Consider the following 17,736-nt stretch of genomic DNA (forward strand, 5'->3'; position numbering starts at 1 on the left):
ATATTTGCAGTGGCATTGTGGTAGTCGTATTACTACTAAGATTGGTGATAGTTGTTCAGAAGAAAATAATGCTAAGAGCAAAAAAATCCTAACTTTTTAAATGCCGAGCCAAGGAAGACTGAAATAAGACCTGTACTAAACATTGTTAGTGTTCTGTAACTTTAATGTTACAATGGTCTTCCATACAGTGTTCAAGATATTTTTGTGGCATTGCAGAGTTGAACGTGCAATAAAAAAAGGTTCTGAAAAGGTCTGCAAATACTATTGTCAACCTGCTTTTGCCGCTCATTGCTCTGGCTCACTCATTCATTATCTGGGAGTTTGCAGAAGTGATGCTGTGACTGCTCTGATACCCCTTTGACAAAATCCAAGCAGAGATAAAATGGAGAAAATATCAGTATCCTTCTCCTTCAGACAATTAGGAGTGCTAACATTTTTGAAATGCATGTGATTCTCCATTGCCAGCTTCTCGTTTTCTAATATCGAGTACTAACTGCTGGGATCTGTTGATTTTCTAACCTAACATATGAAACCGTTGTATATGGTTAAGTTAGGAAATTGAAAATTGGGATTAAGATAATATTGTAATTCTAATATTCAGTTAAAAATTACTACTGGTTAGTAATATACATCCATAAGGAATTTTGCTGCAGTATCCTGAAGCAGCACTTTTGCAGATATTCAAACTTATTATTTATTATTATTAACCATATGATGCAAGGAAGCCTGGGGCTTATGCTGCACCGGCCAAAAAAATTCGAGAGAGAGAGAGAGAGAGAGACCCTGGGTTTGCAAGCCCATACTCACCAGATGTGAGCCCCTGGGGTTTATGTTATGATACAAAACAGTCCATACTAAAACTGTGTGATGCATGTGCAAGTTGCTTCTAATCATGACTCAGTTACTATAAATCAAAATATACCTGCAGTAAACTTTTGAAAAGTATAAGGTAAATAGGTTTTCCTTTTTAACAATAATAATTATCTTAAGGATTAGAATTTGATGTCAATAATCAATTTGGTAACTCTATTGTGCATGCATTTCTCAATTGCAGGTCTCTCATTTTCAAGTATGGATCAACAGCCCAAGATGATCCCCATATATATATATAGGAATAAAATTAATCTCAAAGAAATATAAAAGGTTTTCATTTTTGTTCCTAACTACAAAGTATCCTTGCTGAAGCCATTGATAAAAATTTGCTTGTGGTTTGGCAGGAATGGTTAATAAGCTTATGTCCAATAAATGCAAGCAGAACTTGACACATCAGCCAAATATAGATTCAGACAGATTCATTTCTTGATTACAAGCTTCTCATTTCCAAATTTTTAATTTTTACAAATGGTCAAAGTGATATTTACCTCCCCTTCTACCCTTGGTATCCCCTTAGTATCATTTAGGAACAAAAATTATGGGTTCTTAAATTCCTTTACATATCAACTTTTATACGTATATGTGGGATTGACCAGTGAACAAAATTTGAGAGAAATCCACAAGTAAGAAATGCCTGTATATTATATATTGTACATAATTACCACAGCAATTACTACTTCACATTTCTAATCCTTAAATTTAAAGAAAAAATGCATGCTTTTCAGGTTAATATGATACACAGTTTAAATGACTGTCGCTGTTATTCATGATTATATCCATGGGAAAACTATATGTATCATGAAATTTTTTTAGCAATGGATCATCCAGTCATACTGTGACAAGAGTGTGATTAGCATTAGCAAACTCACCAATTTGTAATGTTATAGCAAAGTTTCCTGTGTGCATATAAAACTGATAATTTTAAAATAAAGTGCCACTGATCATAATTTGCTATGAGCAAATGGCCAAAATTCTTTTTAACTTCAGCAAAGAAAGGAAAACTATTCATCTGTACAAAACCTAAACACATTCTTCTAACTATCTACTTCTATAATTCCACCTAATCTAACATAATGAAATTGTTTGTTTTATATGGTTAGATTATGGAAGTTTACTAAGTGTTAAACAATGGGAATAAGCTTTAGCAGCAAATGGAAGTATAAAGTTTATGCTGCAAAGTGAACTGAGCTTTCTATATTCCTGCTGTGTTTGAATTTTCCACTCATTCCATGAGCCTTATAGAAAATTGCTGTTGGCTAATGTGACCAAGCTGATGATCAGGTTATGCATATAACCACTTGAAGATTAGTGAAAATGAAAAAAGAGCTGTTGGCAAATAAAGTTTGGTTTGTTTCAGCAGTTTACACATCCAGTGGCAGTTATTTTTGCATCACTAATTGATAGAATGCATTCAAACCTGCAGCATAATATATTGTAGCAGCCAATATATTATGCTGCATGTATTCTTGCTAATTTAATGACAAGATATGCATAACTTAGTATATATACAGTTACAGCCATGTACACTGATCTCCCTAAAATCTTTAATACAGTATACTATAAAGAGAGTAATTAATACAATCCACTACAAAGAGGTCTGAGAAAACTATAAATTACTTTTTATAATGGATTCTTATTAAATCCAAGGTTAAAATGCAGGCAAATGCTTAAAAAACACAAAATTTAATGGCTTGAGCATGCTCAATGCCGATGGGATTCTTCCTCTTGCTCAGAATAATCACCTGAGAGGGCATAAATTCAAATTGAGGAAGGACGGATGTCGGATAGATGTGCAGAAATTTGCCTTTAGCCAGCGGGCAGTTGGTTTGTGGAATAGACCTCCATCACTTGTTGTTGAAGTTGATAGCCTAAACAAATTTAAGGCTCAGCTGGACAGGTATTTCGAATGAACAGAGGGGTGAAATGGGAGTAGTAGTTGTGTTTTTTTTTTTTTTTTTTGGCTGATGCTGAATAAGCTTGCTTTCTTGCATCATATGCCTCTACTAATGCTAACCACCTCTAGGCTTAGGAGTTAGGTAGCCTCCTTCAAATACCCTATAATATTTAATATAGTTCTTTTAAATCAAGAAAGTCTTGAGCCATATTTTTGTCTTTGATTATGCTGCAAACAATAAGGTTGCAATAACACTATTATTATTCTTGTAATAAAGTTTAATTTAAAGTGCTTTATCTTTAGGCAACCTTTTTAAAATGAACTTGACTGAATTTGGTTACTTATATTATGGCTAAAACTTCAAGCTTTTTATCTTACTGAAAAAGAATAAGACTGCAATGAGCAAACACTGAAATTTTCAGATTCCAGAGCATTCCTTTTTATAATATACAAGAAAGCTGATTTGTTTATTGGAGTAAATAAATTGCTTATCTTTCTGGTGATCAAGTTTTGAACAAATTTTTATTGCTTGAAAAAATCCCACATATATTGATTAATTGACATTGGATTATATGTATTTTTATATGTAAATGCATATTGTGGCCATTTTAATCATTAGTGCATAAAATGTCCAGTTTACTCAACTGCTTCAATGCCTTATAAACCTCAGTGACACCCCCTTAGATGTCTAGTTGTCAAACTTTGCAGCCTGCACCTATTCCACCATTCTTCATATGTACATTGATTAATCTGCTTACCCTTCTTTCAATCCCCTCTGGAAGTTCTATCCCTCTTTTCAAATGTAGTCTGCAGACCTGAATATAATATTCCAAATGTGCTCTAACCAGCATTGGACCACATTTGGATATTGTATTGACATATTGATCTATACTGGCAAAAATCCTATAAATCATGGACAAGATACCACACCTTCCTAGCTACCTGACTGCATTGCATGGAAAATTTCATAACAGGTTGAATTATAACACCTGTCTTTTTTTCATCTTGAGCCACTTTTAGCTCCTCTCCCCTTAGTTTATTATAAATTAATGTATGCCATCAACTCCTAAAGCCTTGCCCTCCTCTAATTAACCTCAGTAGTTTTCTAAAAATGATAATTATATCACTTATATTTTACAGCAGTCATGCGCCTTAATTTGAGCTTGCTTTTGACTCTACATATTGTGGAGATGTATTTGTCCAATTCATCTTCACTTAGAAAATCTTTCCACTAAACTAGTTTAGGGACCTATTTGATTTAATCACTTATTTTTTGTATTCATGCATGAGAAAAATTCATGAACCCCATTCTTAGCTCTTTGCTAGTGCTTTCTCATAATCAGCTTTTGCCATTTTTACCCTGTCAGTGGCTTTTTTTTGCATACTTTATTATTATTATTAAGTATTAAGTAATCATTATTATTACTTAATACTTAATAATAATAATAATACTTAATAATGATTTATATAATATTCATACAAATCAGAATCCTCTGATAACTGTCCCAAGCTTTTTTTTTTTTTCTTCACTCAATTAAACTCAACCTCCAACTACATTGGCATCTTACATTCCAACAGCATAGAATGAATACATTCAAAGATAAATCCCTTGAATGTTTCTCATAGCATATTTCTTTCCAACACCACAGAAGTCTCCCCATTTTACTAAGCCCAAGATATGTTTCATTTGCTTATAGGCTCCTCTCTTGAAATTTAAACCTTTGCCTTGACCTTTTTCTGCATCAGCCAAAAGAATTCTATGATAATAGATTTATTTAGATAAACTCATTTATGGTAATCTGGTCACTATCACATTTATGATACAGTTAGGCTTTTAGTGAGAACCAAATCTAATATGTTAAAGTTCCTTTATACTGAGACATGTCTGGATGAAATCATCCATTTTGTTCAAAACTCTGTTACCACATAATTTATTTCTGGCTCAAATATCTTTGAGAGGCAGCAGTTGCCCATAATGAGACAACTGTACTGTGTGAAGAAATTTTTGTTGTACTTTTCAGTTATTTTGGCTGTAACATACCCCAACTATTATCTTCCCTTTATTGCAAGTCATTTCACACCACACTGATTCAACATCCACTTTACCTTGATCTGCCTCAGAGAATATTCTTGCCACCTTCAGGCAATTTTGATGAGAAGTATACTCCCTTGTCTCGCTGTCCCTCCTTATCTCACCTGAATATTTACCAAAACTTAATTCATTTTGTATCTCTGAGGGACACCATGTTTCAATAAGCCCAACTACATCAGCATTTAGTGACTTTATCAAAAGCTCAAATTAATTTTTTTACAATATGCCTTGCATTCCTGTAGTTACTCAAAAGTGGTTTTAGCTTACTACCAGATTTTACTTTTATTTCCATTTTCTTTTCAGTATTTAAGGTAACCAGTGTTTGCACACAAGCTTTTTGAATGAGGGTCCAAGTGTAATTTTGTTCCTTTCCACTGACCTGAGTTAATTATGTATACTGACTTCTCTACTTCCTCCCCCCACAAAATAACAGTTTCCCTAAACCCTTAATGCTTCCTTGATGGAATTAGCAAAAGTTCTTGCATCTCCTCTGTTCATGTAAATACTATTTTTACATAATAAATTCATCTACCAACTAAGCTTACCATGCTTGGCAAAATCTCCCCCCATAAGCCTTGCAGTCTCTCTCAGGCCTAGAGTTAATAAAAAAGGCTTTCATCATGAAACCCCTCCTCCTATTCAGAATTATCTTGCAACACTCTTTCAACATGTCATTATATTTCATAATCAGTTCATCAGTACATTTCAGCTGTAAATCATTAGTCCCTACATGTATTACAATGCACCCACCCAATGCACCTATTAGCTGATAAATTTTGTTACATCAATTTTTGCACCCAGTGGACATATTCTGGTTCTATACCATATCTTTCATACAAAATATGTACAGTCTCCCTTACATTTGAGTTGCCAATTAATACTACTTCCTTATGAACCAAAGCATTCTGTACCAGTTAATCCATTTCTAGGGCCAGACTTTGGAAGTACTCAAATGTCTGATGCTAAGTGTATTTCATAGTATCAGATACTGAAGTCTTTGAGCCCCAGCTGAACTGCTCCAAGGCATAAGCTTGCTTTCTTGCATCATTTGCCATTACTACATCTTCCACAAAGAAATGTCTTTCCATCAGGTAGTGAAAGTGCAGGCAACATGTGTAATCAGAAAGGCAGCAACTGAGAAAATAATAAGGTCAAATTTTCAATTATAAAAATTATCTTAGAAAGCCAAATCAGTTCCGTAGGAATTGATTTACTATAAATCAATCATTACAAAATGATCCATTAATAGGAAGTTGGTCAGAAGATGGGTCTTAATACTGCTACAGCAGCAAGCCTGTGGAAGGACCAAGTGTTAGTGGAGGTGAATCTTGCTGTTCTGCACAGTTTTCAGGTAAGTACAGTTTTTTCCAAATCTCCACCTAAGAATAATTTTGAATAATTCTAAAGCAATTATGAAAACCAGTAATCTGACCATTCCCACTTGTAATTTAAAGTAATTATTTGTTTGTATATTATGTTTATTTGCTGAATTATATATTGTATAATTTATACAATATTTATCGAAATAGTTATAAATATTAGAATAGTGCTGTGCCAATTTAATTAAGAATATAATTGTACATTTGTTCAGTTGAATATTGCATGAGTCACCTACTGCAAGATACATCCAAAAGAAAGAAATCATGGAGAATATTCATAAGTTACAGTGGTTGTACCCACAGGACTGTGACTTATTCATATTATTCATAATATATTTTTATCATCATGTTGATTTCCACTGAAGAAGAATAAGAGACAAAAATCCAGAAAAACAAAAAAAAATTAATTCTGCTGAAAATTGCAAAAAAAAAAAAAAAAAATTTTTTTTTAGATATAAAATAGAAAAATAGTCTTATTCTCTTCCATTTTGCAGTTTAAAAGACCATAAAGTGCACAAAATTTCAAATGTGGCATATTTGTTCTTATTATATCTTATATAAGATATCTTATATATCTTATTATATATTAAGTATTATTAAAAAAAAAAAAAAAAACATATATATTCAGTACTAGTAGTTACTTCCTTTTCAAGTTTATTTCAAATTTCAGAGAATGAAAAATTTTAAACTACATATCTTTCTTTTCATAATATAGTGGCCATCTTGAAGGAATATAAAGTTTCATTTTCCTGTGTCTATTAAGTGAAAACAATAAATCTTTCAAAAACAACTGAAGTAAGACGATAGCTGTTTATTGAACTAGTGAGGGAAGAAAAACAAGTAACATAAAACTTAAACACAGTGCTATGCCACTCTTCAAGCAAAAAGCCAAATATTTGCAAAGACAGTGGTGAGTCACCTGACAGGTTCCCACATGATTTCTGTATGAAAACTGTTAAATAAAATAAAATAAAATCACTTCAGAAACTATTGCAGTGAAAGTTTTGATTATATTTAGGAAGGAAGGAAAGTTTCAGATTTTTGATCATTAATTAATGCTTAACATGAGAATGCATTATTTTGAGAGTCACCTGTCAGGTGGCCCACCACTACTGCCAGGTTAAATAAGAAAATTCTTAATGTTGGCTTATTTCCACATACTATTCAGTTATTAAACAACAGCTTAGTATTGAATATTTCACTAACAAGATTTTCAATTTAGCTTTAAGCTGAATAAATAACTAAATTAAAAAAAGGTCACACTGAAGGTAGGGCTTAGTATTAATAAAGGTCGAAAGATACATGGAAGCTAGCTCTGGCTTAATCAACCAAAAAGAAAATCTTAGTCTATACAACCTCTATCCCTCTTATTTTAGTCTTCCACTGCCAGAAGGTAGTGATCCAGTTTCTCCTTTAAACTAACTAGACTGTTACCCTGGAATGCAGTTTATTCCATTTGTCTACAACACACTAACTGAATGTAAACTTCCTGAAATCTGGTCTACTATTTTGCCCCCAGTAGTTTATATTTATGCCCACTGATTTTTGTGTTCCATTTCAATTATGCAGTCTTTTAAATTGTCCTCTCACACCTCAGTCAAATCCCCCCATCCCAAGATACCTTGTTTCAAAGTTCTGTAACCCTTTGAAATCTTTCGTAGTATAGATGCCCCTTCGCTAATTGTCACCAAATAAGTTGGCCATCCTTTCAAGAGGCTCAATGTCTCTTCTTAAATGTAGCCTCCAAATCTGCACCCTATATTCCAAATGTGATCTATCATTGAATTATGGACTTCCTGTAGACCTTCCTATGACACATGTCTTTTTATTTTCAACTGCCACTTTCCACATATCCATGAAACCTGTCCAAGTCATTCTGAAGAAGCTCAGTCTGATTTGCATCATTGACCACACTTGCCCTCTTTATATCACCTGCAAATTTCAACATTGTATCCTTTATTCTCAAATAATATATTGGAATCTCCTTTAATACAAGACCAGTTAATCATTATAGGAACACTATAAAAAGAAAAGATGTCTATTAACCACAATAAGCCACTCTCCAGACAGCTGTTTAGAGTTAGATGAAAACAAAAAGACCTGAAGTGCAGACAATCATAAAATGTCTTTTTTTTGTCCATCTTGGGCACAACCATTTTTGCTGAAGTTAACCCAGAAACTATGCCCATACAAGAAAAACAATGCAAACTCAAATAATTAAGTCTTCTTCTTAGAATTTATTCCATTATTACAACGGTTCTCCTCAACCTAACATCAAAAAGTCATTCCTTTGTTTCCATTTTCTTCTATCTTTCCAATCTCTATCCACCAGTCCTCTTCTATTCATGGCTGCTCTCACACTTTCTATCCACATCCTTCTTGGTCTTCCTCTCTTTTTCCTTCTCCATGACATCCATTCCATGGCTCCTCTGGGCAATCTGTTGTCCTCCATTCTCTTCACATGGCCAAACCACTCCAATCTTTTCTCCTCTATTTTATTAATTATGGTTTTTTGGACATTCATTATATTTCTTATCATGTCTTTTCTAACTTTTTCAATCCTAGACTTTCTTGCCGATCTTTGCCAAAAATCCATCTCAACGGCCAGTAGTTTATTTATTTTTTTGTCTTTCAGTTAAGGTCCAAATCTCACATCCATATAATAAAACACTTTGTAATCTTGCAATATACATTCGATGCTAGTTTTGTTAATATTTTTATTCCATAGCACAGAAATAAGCATTCCTATGACCTTTCTACCTTCACTCGGTCTTCTCTCAATTTCCTGTGCAGATGATCCATCAGCCTGGATAATTGCACCCAGATATTTAAATTGCTGTACAGTTTACACCTGTATTCCACCTAAATCCAGAATCTCCTCACTTCAATTCATGTATTCTGTCTTATTAAAATTAACTGTCAGTCCCCATGTTTTATATTCTTTTAGTAACTTTCTGCCCATGTAGTTTACGTCATCGTCATCCTGTGCTACCACAACTTGGTCATCTTCAAACAGTAGATTGTAAAGGTACTTATTTTGACCAAGGGGAACACCCATCGAACTGCACTTCTGTGACTATGGTCTTAGAACAACTTCCAGGTACAGCTTAAACAAAGTAGGTGACAAACAGCATCCTTGAAGTAGTCCTTTGGAAGTCTTAAATTTTCGTGATATTTTTGAACCAATTTTTATACATGTATTGTTCTTGTAATTTTTCTAATTATTTCAATTAATGGCTGGCTTATTGACATTTTTTCATAGTCTTCCACAGAAGATTTCTTGGCACATTATCATACGCTTTCTCTAAGTCTATGAACAGCATACCTACATAATAATAATAATAAGATTCTTTATTAACATAAATTTTATACAATAATGATTCCATACACAGAAATCCAGGGGAATCTTACAATTTGTTGTTTATACAAGTTATTTTGTTTTATATAAAAAAAAAAAAAAAAAAAAAATATATATATATATATATATATATATATATGTATATATAATAATAACTATATAATAATTAATAGATCAAAGCAAAGATGATAATCAGAATGTAAAATGAATGAAGTAGTAATTACAGTGAAAATGGACTACAAGTTGAGCAGAACATGAAATGACATCGGCTAGCTAAGATCAGCACTTACACAAATGTCCTTTACAAACAACAAGATGGGCCAAGATGCCATCGCGATATGCCTTGTCTATAGATTGGTTTGTTTCCTGACATTTTTCCAGAATTTGCTTAATAGTGAATAAATGGTCTATACATGAGCATCCATTCGAAGCCACACTGTTCCTCAGAAATAACAAACCCTTGTTCTAGTTTTGATTTTATCACTTTTCCAAATAGTTTAGCGATAACACATTGGGATCAATCTCACATATTTTTAAGTTTGGGCTATTTGTCATATGACCTTTTTTGTCATAAATAGGCTGAAATTTTTGAATTTGATGTTAAAATTGAACTGGGTATTATTTAGATTTTTTACAATTTCTAAATTAAAATTTTACCTTATTAACTTTTTTTTCTCAATGGGAATGTTGTTTCCAATCTTCAATTTAGCCTAAAAGTAATTTCTGTACTTCTGAAACAAACAAACTGATTTTATTTGAATTAAAAAAAACACACAATAGTTGGGATTTTTGCTCTTCAGTATGTGCATTTTAGCTGTGAACAGCTGGCTACAAGTGCAAATTGTGTCATATCTCCTCATGCTACCATTGTTTTTGTTTGAAATAAAATATGTTTGTTTGTTAATTTCTGAAGTAATAGATGATATTTTTCTGAACTGAAGACTGGAAACAACTGTCCCATTAAGGAAAGAAAGGAGTTAGTTAGGCAAATTTTATGTTTCTAAATTTTAAATCTAAATGGTAACACTTGTGGAAAAAATAAAAAAGGTCAAGAAGGCAAATAACCTAAAATAATCAAGGTAGACCCCATTGCATTATAATTGAAACACCCTGTATGTAGTGCTCTTTAGGACCAGCACCCTAGAAAGCACTATGCATTACAGGAATTTACTGTAATGACTGTTCTTTAATTTAAGCTTTTCATAAACCTTTCTATCTAGTTGTATTTTTTTTTCAGAAATGGCAAGTAACCATAGTTGATCATCACACTGCATCTGAGACCTTCATGAAGTATATGGAAACCGAGCACAAACAGCGAGGTGGCTGTCCAGCAGACTGGGTTTGGGTTACACCTCCAATGAGTAGTAGTATTACTCCAGTATATCATCAAGAAATGATTTCTTATACACTAAAGCCTAGTTATGAATATCAGGTAGGTTTTTTTCCATTGTTAAAATTATATCATTCATTAGTCACAAATCATCATATAGATAGATCTGCAACTCTATCCTAGTTTGCCAAAAAAGTTTAGAAACTACAAATTGAATAAAGTCTGAATAATCTGGAATATGCAACTGAATATAAATTATAGTAATTTATGTTATAGCAATTTCATGCAGCAATTTTAAGTTTCCAAAATAACTTAATATGATAGCATAGCTTGATTTATTATGGTACTCACCTTTTTTATAATCTGCAATTGATGTTTGAATAAGGTGGATGATAATTTTAATTTAAATTGGGAGTAAGTAAGTTGGGGTTTAAAACAGAAGTTAAAATATGCGCAAGGAAGTAGAAGTGCACGTCTTCGTCCTTGGTTGTCAATATTAAAGTTGAAAATAAATGGCTAATACTGGAGGCCAATAGCCATAACAAGTGGCTTTTGTTATCCATGTCTTCAGTTGGTAATGATGGGTTGAGAGTGAACACGTGATTCGCACCACCCCTTAACATAAAAAAAGCCGTTCTTTATAATCAGATTTACAATGCTATAAAATACAGTTCTACACAAAATGATATCAACTATGAACTTCAATATCTTACAATAAAATTCATATCTAGAAGGTACCCCACTCAATTAATTCAACAAACCATTTTTACCGTCCAAAATAATATTAACAATCCACCCAAACACACCTCTAATAATAATTTACGTATTATCCTACCTTACAATAGTAATTTTTGCAATCAGTTCCATCGCATATTCAAAGGTACTGACATCACCCTCACATTCTCAACTTATAATAAACTTGGCTCATTATTTAATTCATACAAAGACATACAAAAATATCATATCAGCGATATGAACAATATTATTTACCTAATAAAATGTCAACCTAACTGCAATGCATGTTACATTGGTAGCACAACTTCGAGATATGGTTCTATTAAAACATCAAACAAACACGCGTACTACCACTACAATAGTTTTAAGACAGGTCAAACCAACACAGAATTAGCATCACATGTTCAATCTCACAATCACACCCCCTTAGTAGACTCAGTCATTCCCATTATCAAATTAAAATCCAGTTTTAAAATTTTCCAATATGAAGCCCTAGTCATAGAATGGTTCCGCCGCCATTCCAACCTCCAAGTATTAAATACAAAACTACCTTACAACATTGCACCGGCTTGGAAACTCATGCACCTGAGATTTCCACATGTAACCAGGAGCATCATGGGAACTTAGCTTTCTTAAATACACGCGTTCACTCTCAACCCATCATTGCCAACTGAAGACGTGGATAACGAAAGCCACTTGTTATGGCTATTGGCCTCCAGTATTAACCATTTATTTTCAACTTTAATATTGACAACCAAGGAAGAAGATGTGCACTTCTACTTCCTTGTGCATATTTTAACTTCTGTTTTAAACCCTAACTTACTTACTCCCAATTTAAATTAAAATTATCATCCACCTTATTCAAACATCAATTGCAGATTATAAAAAAGGTGAGTACCATAATAAATTAAACTATGCTATCATATTAAGTCAATTATAAATGGTATTTTAAGAAATCTACAATTATCGAATTGTTTCTAAAATAAATTATTTCAGATAGTTGAAATTGAAATTAAAATATCTTTATGTGAAAAATAGGGACATAATGCTAACACAAATAACTAAGAACTACATAAAATACACTTTTTTGCTTTCATAGCTAAAAGAAATATATTGGTGTTAATTTAGATTTTAAATATAACCAAATATTGTCAGAATTTTCTTGGACTTTTCTTATTTTTTGGCACTAATACTAACTAGACATTACTTACATTGCATGGTAGGTAATATTTTTACACATCTGCTTTTCTTTTGAATGTCTGAAATCTCCCTAAATTCAGTTGAGATAGATGGGAGAGGAAATGTCATTCTAGGACATATCCTCTTCTATCTATCTCAATGCTTTAATGTGTGAATTCAAGTCTTCAAACCTAAAAATAGTAATAATAAATGTTCTGTTTGTACTCCCAGATGACCAACTAATGCGAAGGAATTTACAGCCAGAACTCAGAATTGAACTGGAGCATACCAGAATTCCATTCCTGTTCATCACCCAGATCACTAATATCATGTGCATACTTGATTAAGTAAAAATAAGATATTTTATTAATGAGCATTCCATTTTATAAACTTTTCCACCCCATATTTATAGTTTAATAGCCAATACCATTATTATAAGCATGCATGATTTTTACAAGGGCTCATGCATCATTGAGTTTGAAAAAGCATTAATGAGAATAGGAATTTCTGGTCCAGTTATCAGCTGTTTTGAAAAAAAATCTTAAAAGTTAATTTTTAATCACTTCTGTACTTATCATTTACAATATTTTATATTTGTAGTATTTTGGTAGCTGAATGTAACTGTACTGTACTGCACTGCACAACTGGAGTGTTATATCTCTGCTAGGGTAAAGAGTACAACCATAGGAAATTGTAGCAGTCTTCCCTTCCCCCCCCCATCTTCTGCAGATGAATTTACATCTGTAAAAATAAAAAGCTAGTTGCAAAATTTTACAGTAGAGCACAAGGTTGTAAAGTTGTCACTTATGCTCACTGAGAACCATATATCAGATTTCGCTGATTTTTAATGAACCATTTGCACAAACTGACTACATCACACTTCTGATTTAAACAAATATTTCTTTTATAAATACAGAACATCTCATAACACTTCAGGGATGTAATATTTTATATTGTCCATATTAATTGTATTTTATGTCACTAAATTCAACATGTAGGGCTGCCTAAATGGCCGTTGGCTGCACAATGTGAAGAAGCTGCACACAGCCCACAGGTTTGACACCTCGAGTTAACACATAACTATGCTCAGAATTATTCTGGCAATTTTCTGACATAGTTAAATCATAATGTTAATCAGTGTTTCCTGCACTTTACACCATACGGTTTAATCAAGTCTGCTCTGCTCAGTTCAGAATGCTGCATACTTTACATTCTCTGTTCTTTTATAGTGTTTGCAGAATACATTCAGAGTGGTAAGAGTATTCATATTTTGTTGTTAGGAGATACAAGGTGCATGCTACCCAAAAGTTTGCAGACTGTAATAAAAAAAAAATAGTGTCACTTACTACCTATTCCATGGTCATTATCCCTTCAAAGTACTCCCTTTGTGAGGCAATAGTGAGTCAAAAGTAGTATGTGCTGATTAACATTGAAAAAAAAAAAAAATAGCCAAGTCAGCTTGAATATGGTACGGTACACAATCGTGTTTTTTTTTTTTTTTTTTTTTTTTTAAGTACAATTGCTGTGTTTTACTTTGCATCTTAGAAGCTATATCTGGAACAAAAATTAACCCTAACGTGTAATATTTTATGTTTCAGGAAAAAGCATGGAGACTTCATCAGTGGCAGAAGAATACTGATATCACCTTGAAATTTCACTTACGATCAGCAGGAAGGTTAGTAAAGTTAAGTTGGCATACATTTAATAAAAAAAATCTAATTTTTACTTTACTTAAAATTTATAATCATTTATTCTCTGATATATTTTAACATAATTTAAAAAGTTAAGTCTAAAACATCACGTGCAACTTTTACACACTTACTTTCTGCTTGATTTTGATATTAGCAGCATCCTTTTGTTTTGTTGCATAAAAAGCTTAGAAATAAATTACATATATTTTAAACTTATGTTGCACTATTTATGAATAAGTTTGGTTTTTTTGTTTTCTTTTTTTACTATTCAGTATTGTTTTTAGCTGCTCTAAAAGTGGTATGCAGTCAAGAAAGGTGGAATATCATACTACTTAATTCTTTGTTTTTTAAAGAAAGAAAATGTTAATTCTACATTTATAAATATTCTTTTATTAAAAAAAAAAAAAAAAAAAAAGCACTCCACTGACTTTCTTTTGAAAGACATGCATAGTTACTGCCAAACTAAAATAATCCATTTTAGATTTAACTGTTTCATCCAGAAATTGATAATTGAGGTGTCAGCACCATATATACACCTTCCTATTAATGATGACAAGTGATAATAATTGCTGATAAGATTTTATTTATAGTTTTTATGAAAAAAAAAATACTTTCTTGCAACTTCCTTTATATTCCGCTGTTCAACCAAGTTTAAAAAAATTGATTTTTATGAATAAACCTAATTATGGGTAAATGCATACAAAATGAAGTTTATGGCTGAAAGCATTTGATATTGCTGAGCACTGTAATTTAACTAAAATTGTTAAATTTTGCTTTAGAATAATGATATCATTTAAAACTTAGATATTATATGGGATAATTCACATGACACAATATGGATTAAACTCATCTAACTTTTGTCTTTTTGTTTACCACTTTTACTGTTTTATAGAGCTGCTTCAGTGATATCTGCTATGATGACAAATGTGCGAATGCAAAGATTGCAAACCACTATATTGTATGCAACAGAAACAGGAAAATCTGAAACTTTTGCACAGAGACTTGCAAAACTTCTAGACAGTTCCTTTAATGTGCAGGTGAAATTTTTTTAAGTTAAAATTTTTATTTATCATAAATTGGATGTAATATTTGTATTGAATTTTTAGTCATGGTTTCAGATGTGCACATATTCTTTGTATTCTAAAAGCAAAATGCCAATACCATAAAAAATAAGTAACAGTGATAAAAGTACATTTTTTTCCTCCATCAGTTCTTCCTCTTTTACAAAAAAAAAAAAAAATGCCAAAAATTTCATTCCTGTGGTAAAAAAAAAAAGTAAATGATAATAATTTCTGGGTTCTCCCCCCCCCCCCAAGACAAAACTTGGAGGTCTATCCTGAAAGAATCCGTTGATGGGAGCATCTGGATCAGAGCATCCCACCTTTTTGGCTAGGGAGCCAAAATAAATAACATTCTCAATGTCATGGGCTACAAGAACAGTTACTTACCACTAATTTATACATTTTCCAAAAGTATAATTTAATTTCTGATAATCAATGTTTATATTTAATAATTATATACAAAAATCAATGCTATTGTTACATGACTAATAAAATTCTTTTTTATATGGCTGTAAAAAATATTGTTAAATATTGAGGGAGATATATAAAACCATAATAAAAGTATTTGCAAATCTCCAATTTGTATGGATTTAAAATCCCCAGTCTAGAGGGATCCAAATCCCTGAATCCAAAGTGAATATTATTGTAGCCAAAGGTTTAATTACCTCTTTTACTGTATCTTTTAACATATTTAGATAGATTCCATCAACCCTAGATTCCTTGTTCATTTTAGCTGCATCAATTTTTTTTTTCTGGCTTCCTTTCAGTTAAAAATCATTTAACTCTTAATCAGTATTAAATAAATTTCTGGTATTCCCATTTTTAAAAACTTCATTTGTGGATGTAGATATAAAATATACAGTTTGTTTTCAATCTATACTGGATCATCAATATTTATGCCATTTGTATCATGTGAATCAATGTGGTTCATCCTTTTTCCTTCTAGTATTAAACATAAGCAATGAATGCTTTACTACTTATGGCATTGAGCTGTTGTCCAAAGCCTTCTGACAATCTGCCTTAGCATGCCTAATCCTCTGAGTAGCTTGATTATATTCCAATTTATATGAGCTGTGATCAGAAAGTTTGGAGACTGAATTTTTTATCTCAAAGTTGTATCATTATAGCTAGTTACAGCTTTTACAACTTGTCATAGTTCAGTAACATTTAAACACAGTAATGCATAAATTGCCAATTTATCTGCAATCAGTCTGAATTAGCTTGAGTGCTTTTACTCAGCAGCAGATTTGCAACAACCTTTGTTGCGTATTTGGGAAAAGTGCAACAGAAATCCATGAAATGTTAAAAACCAGCTTTAAGAGAAGATGCCTGCTGGTGATAAAGAGTCAATCATTTTTAACTTAAGATTTGGGAATGTGATGTATTTCAGTGAAGTTTGTTTGCTTTTCATGCTCACAAATGATTATATAGAGTGGCAGGTTCTCATATGACAGGATTTTAAAAGTTCTTCTGCTGCCCACATTTATTTCTTTCATTGCTACTGGTGACAGATGATAGGGGTATGACTGTGACCCAGTTCTCTCAGTGAAAGACTCACTCACTCTTATCCAAGGCCCAAAAAAAATGCAAAACAATTACTATCAAATGTGAAGATAATACTTATATTTTTTGACTCACAGGGCACTGTTAAATAAGAATTTTCCCACATGGTCAAAGAGTGAACCAAGAATATCTTAAAACAGTTTTACAGTGATTGCACAATGCTGTTCTAAAAAAATGCACAGAAAAGTGGGCTTTAGGAAGTTGGCACTTGCATTATGAAAATCCTCCTGCCCAACAGCACTTTCTGTTGAGAATTTATTGTGAAGCACTCCCATCATTCTGGTTCCTCATCCACCATACTTTATTTTTTCTCAAGAAAAGTCCCCTCACAGAATGTGACATGGGAACCATTAGCAATTCAAAAAGAAGCCTACTTGAAATACTTCCAGAAGTTGCAGAAGCATTATATTCCATGTCAACGAGATGACTTTGAATGAGAAACATCCAAATAATCATAAGCTTCAACATTTCCCAAATATTATTTCAAACCTCAAAACTTTTTGATCACAACACATGCTTTCTATAGTATTCAGTGTTTTCGGGCAGTTCATGATCATCCTATACATTTTTCTTCCCTGAAC

At 32.3% G+C, this 17,736-nt stretch overlaps 1 protein-coding gene across 1 annotated transcript in view; it reads left to right on the forward strand.

Annotated features, from left to right (window-relative positions):
* The window catches only part of LOC150085834 (nitric oxide synthase, inducible-like), a 137,793-nt gene that overhangs the window by 37,112 nt on the left and 82,945 nt on the right, over positions 1–17,736 (forward strand). The window contains exons 6-10 of the mRNA XM_090374711.1: positions 5,171–5,177; positions 6,113–6,210; positions 10,834–11,028; positions 14,439–14,515; positions 15,424–15,568. Coding sequence (XP_090230837.1) covers positions 5,171–5,177; positions 6,113–6,210; positions 10,834–11,028; positions 14,439–14,515; positions 15,424–15,568 — 522 coding nt within the window. The remainder of the gene's footprint in view (positions 1–5,170; positions 5,178–6,112; positions 6,211–10,833; positions 11,029–14,438; positions 14,516–15,423; positions 15,569–17,736) is intronic.

The sequence above is a fragment of the Mastigoproctus giganteus genome, chromosome 5, assembly GCF_048544385.1.
Source record: "Mastigoproctus giganteus isolate SK-2022 chromosome 5, ASM4854438v1, whole genome shotgun sequence".
Taxonomy (NCBI): Eukaryota; Metazoa; Arthropoda; class Arachnida; order Uropygi; family Thelyphonidae; genus Mastigoproctus; species Mastigoproctus giganteus.